We start from the raw sequence: 14,375 nt of genomic DNA on the forward strand, positions 1-14,375 counted from the left end.
CCAGTCCACCCCACTCCACTGTAATCCAATCCACCTACTCTACTCCAATCCACCCCACCCTGCACCAATTCACCACACTCTGTCCCAGGGTGGGTGGATTGGATAATCCACTCACCCCAGTTCAATCGACCCCACTCATTCCAATCCATCCATCCAGCCCACCACACTCCACACTCCAATCCACCCCACTCCTATCCAAGCAACCCCACTGCAGTTCAATCCCCCACTCCAATCCACCTAATTCCAATCCAATCCACCCCACCCCATTCCAATCCACTCCAGTCGAATTCACCCCACTCAACCCAATCGAGTCCACCTCAAACCAATCTAAACCACCCCACTCCAATCCACCTCACCCAATTTCAATCCAACCTACTTTAATCCAATCCACCACATCCCACCTCTTTCCAATCCACCCACCCCATTCCACTCCAATCCACCCCCCTCCAATGCAATCCACTCCACCCCAATCCAATCTAATCCACCCCACTCCACCTCATCCCATTTCAATCCACCCTACTCCATTCCAATCCACTCCATCCAGTCTACCCACTCCAATCCACCCCACTCAATCCAACCCACTCCACCCCAATCTACTCCAAATCAATCCACTACCTCAATCCATTCCAACCCACTCCACCCTATTCAACCCCACCCCACTCTGTGGCACTACACTCTACAACACCCTCTGCCTCTGAACCACTGAACTCTGCTGTCCTCTACTCAACTCTACGACACTCTACTCCCCACTCCACTCTAAGACACTCCACACCACTAACTTTTAGCAATGCTGAACAGCAGCCACACTGGTGTACAACATGGCAAAAACATATTGACAAAGCCAATAGCTCTTGTATTGGCGAGACCTATTTGCTCTGCCAATGCTTGTTTTTAATTTGCATTTCTGACCCAGCTCCATCCTTCCTGCTAGGCCCCCAAAAATGATTTCTTGATTTTTAGAAGAAAAAATAGGTTACGCAATTTTCTGTCAAATATTTCCCCAATAATTTCTGGGAATACACGCTTGAATTCCATAAATATATTCTGGTGCTAATATGATCAGGCCCCATACTTTGCTCCCAGTAACGCATGCACCCTCATGTATCCCCAGGCAGACCAGCAAGTGCTTAGATGTAATTTTTGAGGTTTTGTATGTTCTGTTTTAGCATTTGATTTTACTGATCTGTTGTTTTATTCAATTTCTTTGCTCGTGATAAATGAGCCGGACAGCATTTTGACTCTACCACTCCTTCCCTGATTTCATTCCTGCGTCGTGCCTGTAGTTTTGTAAGACATAACAGATTTCTATTAAAGAAAAAGGTTTTAAATACGAATTAATCAGAATTGATGTGTTCAGGGGGCAGCAGAGGGGCGGGCAAATCCCTGTCCCTCTGCTTTTAAGAGATAGCATGCTTTACATGGCAAAGGACAATTAGACACAGTCAAATATTGTCCTGGCTAAAGACTATTAATTTTTCCACGTCTGTCATGAATTAATCTCCTTTGCCTATTCAAACAATATTTTCTCGATAAATACAACGAGGCCTGTCCTATTTAAACATTACATTTGCTCTGGTAATGAACTGAGGGGCTAATAATCATTTTGCAATGCAAAAAAAGGCCAATTACCGACTGCGCCTTGCACTGTGTCACAGCGTTGCTCTGCTTAAATGTGCTGAAAAAACACTTTGCACGTGGGCGGGGTGAATTGTAAATGTAATTCTGGGAATCACATAATCGGATAGAAAACCGTAAAAGGAATTTATGCAGCTTCCTGGAGTTAAGCGAGTTATTGGAGCTGTCTGTGAAAAGCAGCCAGGGGCTGTACAAGTTTTATCATGACTCTTCGACGTTGCTTCTAGCCTTGGTGGGGGGCCCTGCATATTTAGGGATAACTGAACTGATGACAGGTAGACTCTGACGTGTAATAGGTGAATGGTTGGTTGATAGGAAAGTGATTCTTGCTGGTTTCCTGGTATGGGTTAGAATTAACCCTGGTTAATAACATGTACAGATTCATTACCACACAGAATTTCAACAAGAATACGAACCTATGTAGTGCATGTAAACATATTAGCCCAAACTAATTTGCCATGATTTCCTTTCCACTTTAAATAGCACTAAAAGTAAGTGATCTACACCATATCTGCTCACTTAGAATTTAGGTGCCAAGGATTATACATCACGCACAAAAGAGAGGAGTCACCAGATGAGATTGGAGTGTAGAGTGCATTCCAGAGTGCACAAATTGTTTTCTATTCACTAATATCGCAGATGTGTGGTGTGTTCATGCAGTGCTTTAAATGGGATGAAGAAGAAGGGGGTCTCTGAAAGGAGCGTGGCCTAACGTGCATCTAAAAACTGGTTTAAGAGGTGTTGCCTTCTTAAAAGCGTGTCCTGGAAATTTTGATTCTGCTGCTGGGCCTCCACCCCTTCATCCTGGCCCTTTCCCCCTTGTCCTACTCCTTCTGCGTCTTGTTCTGAACCTATTTCTCCTAGTCCTATTGGTCCTCCTGGCCCTCGTCCACCTGATTTATATCTTCCTCCTGGTCCTTCTGCTCGTTCTGATGTCCCTGGTCCTGGGGGTGGTCCTGGTCTTCCTACACCCCCTGGCCATCCTCTTTCTCCTTGTTTTCCTGAGCATCATTCCCCTGGCTCTCTTCTCTGCAGTCCTACCCTTCCTCCTCCCGGTTTTCCTTTTCATCCTTTTCCCAGTCATGTTCCTCATTGTCCTGGTCTCCTGGTGGTAATGGTCTTCACCCTTTTATTAATTCTAGTTTTCCTGGTAGATTCTTCATCTTAGTCATCCTTGTCATTTAGGTTCTCCGGTTCTCCGGCTCCTTCTCCGAGTCTTCCTCCTTTGCATCCTGGTGTTCTGGTTGTCATTGTGTTCCTGCGCATCCTTGTGGTTCCAGTTCATTGGTTATATGTGATTTCATAAGAACACGATTTCATGGAATGACATTACATAGAAACCATTTTGTCTAAACTGTTTAATGGAAATTTTCAGAATGAATGGAATTTGCATTTTTGTAGAAACCAATTCATAGAATGCGTTTTTGGTCGAAATTGGTTTTTGAATGCGTATTTTTTAAGTGGAAAGGCAATAGTGGCAGGTCTTACTCACAGAAACAGTTTTGTTGAAGATATTTATTTCAGTGGTTTACTTCAAGGGTTTTTATTTCATATTTATATATTTTAAATTGTCACACAGTTACTTCAGACACTTAATTTGTTAATCGCTCACCACCTGTAAACACCATCCATCGCTGACCCCTAAAACTCCTCTCCATACCTAAACTACACTCCTCACTGAAGCCTAAAAGCCCTTTCTACCTTAAATATCCACCATTCCTGAACCATAAAATCACTCACTGCCCCAAACTTCACCCATCCTTGAAACCTAAGAAATCCTCACTGCCCCTAAACACCAGCCACCCATGACCTATAATAACTCATCACTCTAAACTACTCATCCCTAAAACCCCATTCTAAATCTAAACTACACCCATCTCTGAATCCTTAAAACCCCTCACCACCCTAAACGCCAACCGTCCTGAACCCTAAAAACTCTTCATCACCCCAGCCGCTACCCATAATTGAACCTTCAAAACCCTCACTAGCCATAAACTCTGCCCATCCATAAACCATAAATCCCCAACACCCTTACACTCCACCCATCCCTGAAACCTAAAAACATCTCACACACCCAAAAACCACTCATCCGTGAACCCTAAAAACCCCTCACCACCCCTTCACTCCATCCATCTCTAAACCCTAAAACCCCTTTCTATGTCTGAACTCCAGTTATTCCTGACCCCTAAAATCCCTCACCACAGTAAACATTACCCATCCTTAAACCGAAAAACCTACAGTGGTCCTAAGCTCCACCCAAGTTTAATGTAATTTGGGATTTTTCCTTAAAATTGTCTTTCCTTAAAAATTATTTTCTATGATTTGGTTTCCTCCACTGTGGTTTCTCAGTTTTCGTTTTCCATTAATTCACACACATCTTAGTTCTCCTGGTCCTCCTTGCTATTCTCCTTCTTATGGGCCTTCTATCCCTCTTACTCCCCAGTTCTCCTTTTCCACGTGGTTGTCCTCTTAACCCTCCGCCTGGTTATGTACCACCTTCACCTGGTGGTCTTGATCCTACTGATGTATCCAGTCCTCCTTTTAGCATCTCTGCCTGTTCATTGCTCTCCTTAACTTGGGCTTCTTAGCCCTTCTGGTGGTCCTATACCTCCTCATATGCTTCTTGGATTTTCTCAATTTCCAAGCCTTCCTTTTCATTCTCCTTATCTTTGCGGTAGTGCGGGTCCTCCTGTGTACTGTCCTTCTCCTAGTTTTGCAGTCCCTTCTAAATCTCTAGTACCTGATCCTTCTTGCAATTTCTCTTCCTGCTGGTGGATCGTCTGTTAGTGGCCCTCCAATTAGTGGTCATCCAAGCCTTTGTTGAACACCCTGGTGGTGTTACTCCTCCTGGTAATATTTTCTCCATCTGTGCTTGGCCCTTCTGGTCCTCCTTGTTGTCCTTATACTCCTAATCACCCTGGAGGTCCTAGTCTTCTTTATTGCCTTCTGGTTCCTCCTCTCCTCCTTGGGTTTCAACCCTCATCCTCTGGGTCCTCCTGGTCCTGATCTTGCTGGTCCTGCTGGTAGTCCTGTTCCTCCTGGTGGTTCGGGTCCTGGCGGGTCTGGTCCTCCTAGTTGTACTCCTTTTCCTGTCCCATTGCTTTCTGTTGATCCTCTTGATTCTCCCTCTGCACCTCACCTTCTTAGCCATCCGAAACCTCCTGGTCATGGTGGCCACTAGTTTGTAGCCCTCCTGATTCTCATGGGTCAGCTCTTCCTAAGGGTGCTAGATCTACTAGTTCTCTTGCTGATCTTGATCCTCCTCGTACTCTTCCTCTCCTGATCCTTCTCCACCCTACTCGCTGGGTCCTCCTCTTTGTCCTCCTTGACTCTCTGGCCCAGGTTCTTCTGGTTGTCACCCTACTGGTAATCCTGCTCTTCATGGTGCTTTTGTTGTCCCTTTCACCCCACTCCTGACCCTCCTACCTCTGCTGGTCGTCCTAGTAGCCCTCCATCTCCTTTTCTTACTGCCCCATGTCATCGTTTACCTCTTAGACTTGGTCTTTCTTGTTGTGTTCTTCTAGGTCTTTGTTCTCTGAGTCTTCAGGTCTTGCCCTTCTAGTGATCCCAGTGTTTCTAGTCCATCTGTAGCCCTGGTTTTCCTCCTCCTACCGATACTCCTACCTCTTCCCATTGCCCCTTTTATTCCTCCATATCCTCTAGTTCTCCTAAATGCCCTGGGCATTCTGATAATCAATGAGGTCTTTGCAGTCCTCATTGTAATACTCCTCCCCCTCACTGGCCTTCTCCTCCTACTGATATTCCGGATTATTCTCTGCTCCAGGTTCTACTAAACCTCCTGGTCCTGGTTCTTCTGTTAATCTTGTCCTACTGGTACTCTTATCCTGATCCTCTTCCTCATATTCTGTATTTCAATAATCTTTATTGTAGAAGCCACCATAGACAATGTATGTTTCCTTGTAACCCCAGAACAAGCATAAGAAAGATAATTCCACCTAGAAGGCAACCTAAGGGAAAAAACCTCTAACACCAGTTTTCCTTCCCTGTTGTGACACTCATGTATACCACTCTGTGACCATGAGATATGTCTCCGGCCAGGGCTGCAAGCAGGAAGCAATGTACAAACTCCTGGTTTCAAAAAAGTAACATGATACAAGCACCTCACCTCTCCTGATCCTCTTCAGCACAAACATTTTGTCCTCAAAGTTAGGAAGAAAACATCTGGCTTTCCGGCTGCACAAATATGAATGTCACAAACAACAAAACGTGACCCTATTGATTTATTGTCCCATTTCTGTACTCGGTATGCGAATGAAGGAACTCCACACAAGACTCCGGTTGGGAGAGACAAAAAAAGCCCTCCTTTTTCACTCTTGGGCTTGCTAAGGGTCAGAAGAATGCCTATAGTTCTCTCAAAGTCAATTCCTTCTTTATTGTTTTGTAGCTGCTGTCACCTCAAGTGTAGAGCTAGACGTATGTCTAGAATTACTTGTACTTTTGCTGCCTTCGGACTGAGACCTGCCCTTTGTTCGCTTCCTTTTGAGTATCAGTGCCCTAGGATTCAGTAAGTGCACCCACACTATTCCAGAGACTTGCCCACATCCAAGGACCTACTGGTTGGAAGCCTTGTGCCTGTAGTATTGGCATAGTATCGCTTGTCTTCAAATTGATCGTGGTCGTACTATGTGGAACCAAATGATCAAAACAAAATACATTTTTTTATATTTTACTCACCTAGATCAATGTAGGCAATTGGTAAATCATAGATGAATTTATTAGCAAGGTCTGTGTTGAATGCACATAATGGAAATCTGGCAAGTGTGATCTAGATATGGTGCTGTAGCACTAATAAATGGACAGGTTTACTTTCAAGAAATGCTGGCTACAATACTACACAAAAGGCGAATGGCGTCGCTGGTATGAAATGCATGTTTGATCTGAAGTGAAAGGAGACACTGTCGGCACAAGTACAAGATTGCTCTGACGGAAAGTGATTCCCAACCATGTTGGAAACCTACTCAGAGTTGAAGGTGGACTTGTCCTGGCTAGCTTGACAATTTTGGAGTTGAGTCTCACAGTCTGATTTTATCCAGCCCCAATATAAGCTTTCCCACAGACACAATTTCCACTCAATAGTAAATGATGAAATGAAAATTAGAGGGCTTCATCTCTTCATCTCTTTGTAATTGCTCTATTTGATGATACTCAGTTCGTAAGAGGCCCTACATTTCTGTGGCGGGCAAACACAGCCTAGAGAATTTATTACTAATGGATCCAATGAATGCAGGTAAGAGCAGTGGGGCCTGGTGGGGGGAGATTTCGACAGACGATGACAAGGGAAAATCATTTATTTATTTGATTTTCCCTCATGGTCGACTGTCGAACCCACCCCCCCAACCCGGCCCACCGTTCTTTCCTGCACAGGCCGCATCTGGTGTGCCTCATTAAAAAAATCTCTAAATCCCTACCCTACAAACATTTATAAACAGAAATAAAACACAGGATTTTAAAGTAAGATGGAGGAAAAACAAAAAGCAAACTGTGAAAATAATAATAGTTTACACATTCTGGTATTATGAAGGCACTGATGTGGACCCCTGATTCTACCTGGGACCCTGATTGAGTGTGGTTCAATTGCGATGTGTGCGGTAACTCTTGTTACCACACATGCTGGACTTTTGAGTTCTGTGATCAATACTGCACCTGTTCATTTTTCCTCAAGTAAATGTTAGCAGGGCATAGCAGCCAACGTTTACCAAGAGAAAAATACTCAGTAAAGTCCAATAGATGTGGAATTTGGTCCGAAGGGCACCAGTACTGCATGCAAATCCCTATTTTTCTTGGAGATGCTTGGAATAGGGGTTATTTGCTGGATTTGATATGGATAGGCGCTCTTAGACCAGTAAGCAGGCATTTTTAGAGGAATCTTAACATTATTAACGTTCAAAAAACCCAACAGAAATTCCAAAATAGTGAATTTTCTAAATGTTTCCAAAGAGAGGTATTTCACCAGCAAGTATTACTCTAACCTGCGATTTTCTAATTTGTTATCTCTTTATTGTGTATTACATATGTGGTTCCTCATGGGGGTTGGCACTATGTAGCAGAAGTGTGAATGGATTCTGCAGCTGCAGTTTGTTTTGAAGCTTTGCCTGATGAACATAACCTCTAATCTGTTTTCCAGCATTTTAGACAGTTGTTTGAGATTCAGATTAGTAGAATTGAGGAAACATAGACAGAAACATTAATCGGTTTCGTGTTCATAAAATATTCAATTAATTCATAAATGAATGTTGACTTTTTTGTTTTTCTGGCTTTCAAAACCATAAACGTTAATGTCACAAATTATTCTGTGTAGTTTTTCGAGAATGATTTCAGGAGCCTTGCACAGGAAGGAAACTAGATGTTTACCATCTAACAAAAACAAGCATTGGCATAGCCAATAGGTCTCGCCTTTGGGACCTTATAAGTGCTTAGCCATGCAACAGTTGAAGTTGTTGCACCAAGGATATTGTGCTGCATAACTAAACACTTATATGGTCCCAAAGGCGAGACCTATTGGCTATGCCAATGCTTGTTTATTTCAGGACAAGCAGTGCTATCAGGCTCCGGCTGCTACTTAGTCCACTGCATCCCACGTAGACGCTGCAGCCATCTATGAATGGTTTTAAAGCCAATTCAAAAGCGGTCGCCAGTGTATGTGAATCTCTATCTCAACTGTGAGACTTTTCTCCTGCTTCCTAATTCTATTAAATACAAATTATGTAAAAAGAACATCCCTTTTTGAGCTCCACGGCTCATCCTACCCACGTTTCACGTGCAGATTTGAAATACTGATGGTTAGGGCTTCCCGGAATTCAGCTGGTTGGGTCCTGACTAAGGGAAGCGTAGCTATGATAATTTAATTGACTGCACAAGAAATGCAGCTTTTCACTTAGAACAAAGCACACGTAAAAGAACAAACGTCAAACATCAGTGCTTTTATTCGGATTGGTGGAAAAGCTTCAAATGAGTATCTGAGATAAGTGTGCGTCAGAAGACATTTTTATGGCTGAATGGCGTGACCAGGACACCGAGGCGACCCCGAGTAGGCAGGAATGAAAATTGTAGATGGGCGCCTTGCTGTGTAGTGGCCACAAGAACTCCACTACTCCCCCCTAGTCTCAGTGTGGTGACAGAGGCATGGGCCTTTCGGTACCCAGGCTGTCTGTGTAGATTTCCCTCACCGCCCCCACTCATGCCAGCGGAGTCAACGACTGTCCCAATGATGCTCCGGGTGAAGCATGCCGCTATGCTTTGGCCGGTCAGAGCGATGACCCTCCGCGCTGATGCACCAGAGGAAGGACTCCTACCTGCACCAGGCAGCACCAGGTACCTCAGTAAAGAGGTCACAGTTTCCGGTTCATAAGCCTCTGGAATACCACCCCGCCTGGGCCGCGCGTCCATGGGAGCACATAGCAGTGCGTGGGCATCAAAGCCCAGGAGGCCGCCCAGTAGTGGAATGATATTGAGTATTAAGGGGTAACCCATACATCCCACCAAACCTGAGTCAATAAGTACAGTACAAAAAGATGCGGTCACAGTAGCAAAAAGCTTCTTTTAAGGACATTATATAGTAGCAAAACACAAATAATTAATTGTGGCATAACTCCAATTTATTTACTTTTTAGAAAAGCAATGCATCTAATGTGATTGTATTCAAAGCATGAGCAAATAATGACAACACCGTTTCTCATTATGGTTACAGTGCAATATATTACAGTGCTCTTGGTGCAAATGGTAAAGAAAGGGAATGGATGTTAAGTGGTAACGTGTGGGTGGAGCACAGGGAAAAGGTATTTGTGACATGTATACATCAACTTTGCATTATATGAACTTTTCCAGCCTCTGGTAGGTCAAGTGTTCCTAACAATACACATAACTCTAATGGACAAGCAATTTTTCAAAAACAATGTTGCCAGAGTTTGTGTTTTGTGATGTCTGTGTTTGTCGACATGTCAACCCCTATGGGCAGGATTGAATGTTATCCTTGCGGTGGGGTCTTCTTCAGGACTGGACTGAGAAGAGCACCTGTGAATAATCGGAGAAATGGTATAAGGAAATGAAGGTGTAATAGTGTATGCTACTAGTGTGTCTGGTGATCACTACCTACTTAAATATAGCAACGGGAGACCTCCGCCGTGTAAGTGAAAGGTGTAGGCTTGTAGAAGCTTCTAAGGAGAGAAGGAAACAATCACAGATATGCTGGTTAAATGAACTACTCTCACTATATGAGACCAATAAGAAGGTACTTACTCATCAAAGTATGCGTGAAAACATGCAGCGGTATCACACCAGCTTGCAAATTAATGGGAACCAATCCCGTTGTATCTATAAAAGAAAAACCAAAGCAGCTCTTCAATAAAACAAAGGGAACGCCTGGTGACATATCAAAATCAGGATTTTGACAGGTGATTGTTTGAATGGCAGGTTTATTTTTAGCTTCTTCTAGCACCTAGATCCTGTAACTATTTAATGTAGCACCAATCAGAATATTGATGTTTCCCCAGTGATGAATTTGCTTACAGTGTCTTAACTTTTATCCGCCTTGGTGCACTGCTTTACTCTCCCACGTCACTGCTTTTTTTTCAGCACACTGCTTGTGGTTGAACTGTGTTTCATAGGCCTTTTTAGTCCTTCTCTTTTTTTAACAGTGAAATGTTTTATTAGCTTTAGTATAAATCTTTTAATTTATAAAAAACATACATAATAGTGATACCGTTGATCGCACAATCGCATATTATACATAACAATCATAATTAGTAACGTCCTACTAATTGCTCATCACAAGTTTGCATCTACTATTATCCCCACTGGGCTCCATATAGTTTCAAAACCTTGCCTGTTTGCTTCCCATTTTCTACTTAATTTCTCCATAGATTAGAGGCTTAACAGTCAAACATACCAGTGCGTAATAGGAGGACGTTCTGAGTTCTTCCAATAGGAGACAATTGCAGTCATTGCCACCCCTAAACAGTTCCAGAGAATTGTCTTATCAGCTCAAGTCTAGTAGCGTAAGGAGGGGAGTCACATGACCAGTATCACTGTGATACTGTCTCTTAGTGTCTGGTAGCCCAAAATATTCACAAGTGCCTCTAAAATCTCAGTCGAAAAAGCTGAGACATGTGGACTCTCCTTCCATATGTGCTTCACGTCTCCTATGTCATCACAACCCCTCCAACATTTTGGGTCTACTCATTGGTAGAACTGATGTAATTTCGTATGGTTTCTATACCAGTCTATCAAAAGTTTGTAATGTGCCTCCTTGCCTGAAACCCTCCCAACAATTTGAAGGAGATCTCTCCTCACACTACTTCACTGGTCCTCTTTGATTGTCTATCCGCCGAATGCTTTCCATCTATTTCTCTTAGAATCAATGGCATACGGCTTGGCCTCTAAACGATTGTATACAAATGAGAGATCGTATTTTAAAGCAAGTGGCTCACTTCACCAGTATTTCTGTAGGTGTCAGGTCTCGGGTTGCTGCCTCTCTTGAGATTCGGTATAGGGAAACCTTTTCTTCTCACCTACATGAAAGTCAAATGTAGATGTTGTTAAGTGACATCCAGTGGCTGTTCCTCCGCTAAGGCAGTGGAGCATCACCCCACTGCTTTTCAACAATGTAAAAAAGGACAAATAAAATGATAATAACACAAAGTTATTATCATTTTATTTTTCCCTGCTGAAGCAGTTTTGCAGAGCGGGCAGGGCTGGGCTGCTCACAGAGCAAGGGAAGGAGTGGTTGGGGCGGCCAAACAGTCATGTGCACTTTGCATGTTTGCCACCAGGCTGTAATACAGCCTGGGTGAGAACAAGCACAGACTTATAGTCCCCGTCTGAGCGCTGAACCATGGTGCTTAGACCAATCACGATGTTGCTGTCATGGTGATAGCAGCGTCGTGATTGGCTTAGGGGAGCCTGTGTGCTTCCTGCTTCCTCTCCTGGACTAGTCGGGAAGAGAAGCGGAGGCAGGGCTGGACTGGCTACCAGGCGTTTGTTGCTGGGGTGGCAGGGTGGGGTCAAGGTTCACTGCGGAAGGGCTAATTTTGTTGCCGGGGAACTGCCCACGCTTTTAAATAAATAATGCAAAACAAATAGCTGTAAATCGTACTTTTTTGAACATTTGTTTTGCATTGTTTATTAAGGAAAGCCTGGTAGCCAGGGCGGTCCTAAGTAGAGGAGAGACACAGCTGTGACGAGGTAAGTGTATTATTTTTTTTTACCCTCTTCTCTTCTCTCCTCCCCCTGCCCTGCCACCCCCAATCTGTGCCAGCCGCCACAGGTGACATCAAAGGTCTTGAGCCATGTGACTGTAAGTCTGCTCAAATAGGTGATTGGTCTTGCTTAGGTTTCCATATGAAGCCCCATAGAAAGAGGCCTACCACAGCTGTATCCATATGAACCCATAATTCCTCAGGTGCTCTCAAACTCCACTCTGAGACGACCCTTTGCTGGATCTCTCGATAATACATCTTAAAATCTGGGAGGGTAAATCACCCCCGCCTGAGGATTTTGGTGTATTATATGGTATGGGTGTGTAGCCCTACCATGGGATACACTCGCAAACACTGTCTTGAGTACAGTTAGGCTTGATTGGACAACCTAGGGCTCAGACCTGGGTAGCTATGGCTTGGAGCAGCAAGGCTTGCACAAAGGGACTTAGTGTAAAACATTTAACAGTACCAAACAACGAAATAAGAAAGCCACACAACACAAAAGAAACACAACACCAATTTATAAAAATAGATTATATTGTTATGAATTTTCAGAGTCCATGATGAGCAAAATTCACCGGAGGATCCTGGAGATACAGATTTTTAAAGGTTTTTCACACTTTTTAATTCAATTGCAAATAAGCATTGGTCAATTTAAAGTTTGCAGACTTTTGAAAAGTTTATTAAAGTTGGTATGGTTACTCCGGCCTGGCTTGTTTGACCAAATGCAACAGGGAGAAGGTCTGCTGGGGGGCAAATGGGGTCGATTTGGACAGTTACCTTACCACCATAGTTTTTCCAGTCCAGCCTTTACAACATGATCGCCATAGACATTGGAGTGGTCCTGATGTTGAGGATACAGGATGAAAAGTTGCTCAAGGATGCTCCTTGAGCTGTACCGTTGACAAGAGTTCCTTTGTAGTTATTCCTCGATCCACGGGTCGTGTGGGGCGACTTTGGCCACAGAGGTCAGGGTCCCACAAAGTCTTCTTTGAGACTGTAGAAGGCCAGGTGTGTCTGGGCTGCCGGTCCCTGGATACTGCGGTCACAGCAAAATCCTTGGATGGGGACTAGTGTACCTATTGGACTCTAAAGGCACTCCCAGGTCTGGCTGACTTGGGTGCAATTTTTGGCAGCTGAGGATCAGTCTCTAGGGGTGCTCAGTTGCAGCTAGCAGCAAATCGTCTGCATGACTAGCAGCTTTCCGGTGTGGGCTACTTGGGCTGGATTGACCCTGGTGCAGGTTCCATGGGGTCAGTCCATGATTACTTTCAGTCACTCCTGTTGTCTGAGGATTAATTTTTCCCGACCCAGGAGCCACAGGCACAATCCTCTCTCCGCTAGCTCACAGTGCATCAGGTGCAGTCCTGCAGATGATGTAGCCTCTCTTTATGCGGTCCAAGGGGCAGCAGGGCAGTCCTTTTTTGGACCTTGCTACAGTTCCGACGTGGTCTGAGGTGGAGGGTGCCAATGTTGCCATATGTATTCTCACTAAGTGCCGTGGGGAATGATGCAGGTACTAGCCAATAGGCTACCAGATCACTTCCCTTTGGTGACGACATTCTGGCTATGTGTGGCTTCTAGCATTCCCACAGTGCACTATTCTGTACCCTCTCAAGATATTGCGACCCTTCTTCGAATATCAGGAGCTTGGGTGCCAACCCTAGAGGTGTGGCTACCTGAGGGCTACACACTATCGAGAAACTGTTTGAGCAATGGTCTTCTCTCTCTGTCCCTGTCTCCAGCCTGTCCACCTAAACAGAGGGCCACCCCTTGGGAGTGTTATCACCATTTGCCTACCAAAGGCGGGTTCGCCTTTGAAACTTGCCTTTTGAAGCTAACACCCTGAGTGGTTTCCTGCAAGCCTGTGAGTTTTTCACACTTCTCCCCAGGCAGACAGAAATCTGTCTGTGGGTCAGGGTCCATGTAATGACACTGGTCCAGCTGGGTCACAGAGTGGCAACTTTCTAAAAGTTCCTTTACTTTAATTGTGAGATTAAATTCGACATGGACATCAGATCGTGTTTAATGCCACAATTAATTTGATACCTTACAGTACCCAGGTAGGTAGTACCATTCAAAAGTTAGCCTGGCTGAGGTTCCAGCTGGTAACCCTGTGTTAGCAAATGGGACTGCTAACTTTTCCCCAGCAAAATGAAAACTTTAGGAGTTTGGTGCTAAGACATATATAAAATAAATGTCCTACTTAATAATGTACAGCCCCCTGCCTTAGGGGTCTACATGCCTTCCTTAGGGAAGACTTACATGCATTGTTAAGGGAAGTGGTGGCTTTATGTCTGTTTAAATTTTTGTTTGTGAGATTTTTAGAGCGCATGGCTGCTCAAGGTCTTCCCAGTGCTGCAGAGAGAGGACACAATGTAGAGGATTAGTGTAGATGCGGGAGTTTAAGGAAACAACCATGTCTTGAGCAAGGTTCCCTCTAATTTTTTTCCTCTGTGCGGCAGTGTAAGGTCTATGTGCGCTGCAACCAAGGCTGTGTGCGCAAGTAACCAGGCACGCCTGTGG

General features: G+C 44.2%; 2 protein-coding genes across 3 annotated transcripts in view; one reads left to right on the top strand and one right to left on the bottom strand.

The window, feature by feature from the left end:
- Positions 1-14,375, top strand: part of LOC144819847 (uncharacterized) — a 269,054-nt gene that overhangs the window by 192,694 nt on the left and 61,985 nt on the right. The gene's annotated exons all lie outside the window — the stretch shown is intronic.
- The window catches only part of LOC144819848 (uncharacterized), a 56,153-nt gene that overhangs the window by 33,179 nt on the left and 8,599 nt on the right, over positions 1-14,375 (bottom strand). Inside the window, exons 3-4 of one of the 2 annotated variants that reach the window (XR_013607595.1) lie at positions 9,892-9,966; positions 9,747-9,809 (exon numbers count right to left, since the gene is read on the bottom strand). Coding sequence is in view for 1 of the 2 variants with exons in the window: in XM_078677581.1 (XP_078533707.1) it covers positions 9,892-9,966 (75 nt within the window). In the remaining variant the exon portion in view is untranslated. Of the gene's footprint in view, positions 1-9,746; positions 9,810-9,891; positions 9,967-14,375 lie in introns of those variants that run through there. The other variant, XM_078677581.1, reaches the window with a different exon arrangement.

This window comes from Lissotriton helveticus, chromosome 2_1, assembly GCF_964261635.1.
Source record: "Lissotriton helveticus chromosome 2_1, aLisHel1.1, whole genome shotgun sequence".
Lineage (NCBI taxonomy): Eukaryota > Metazoa > Chordata > Amphibia > Caudata > Salamandridae > Lissotriton > Lissotriton helveticus.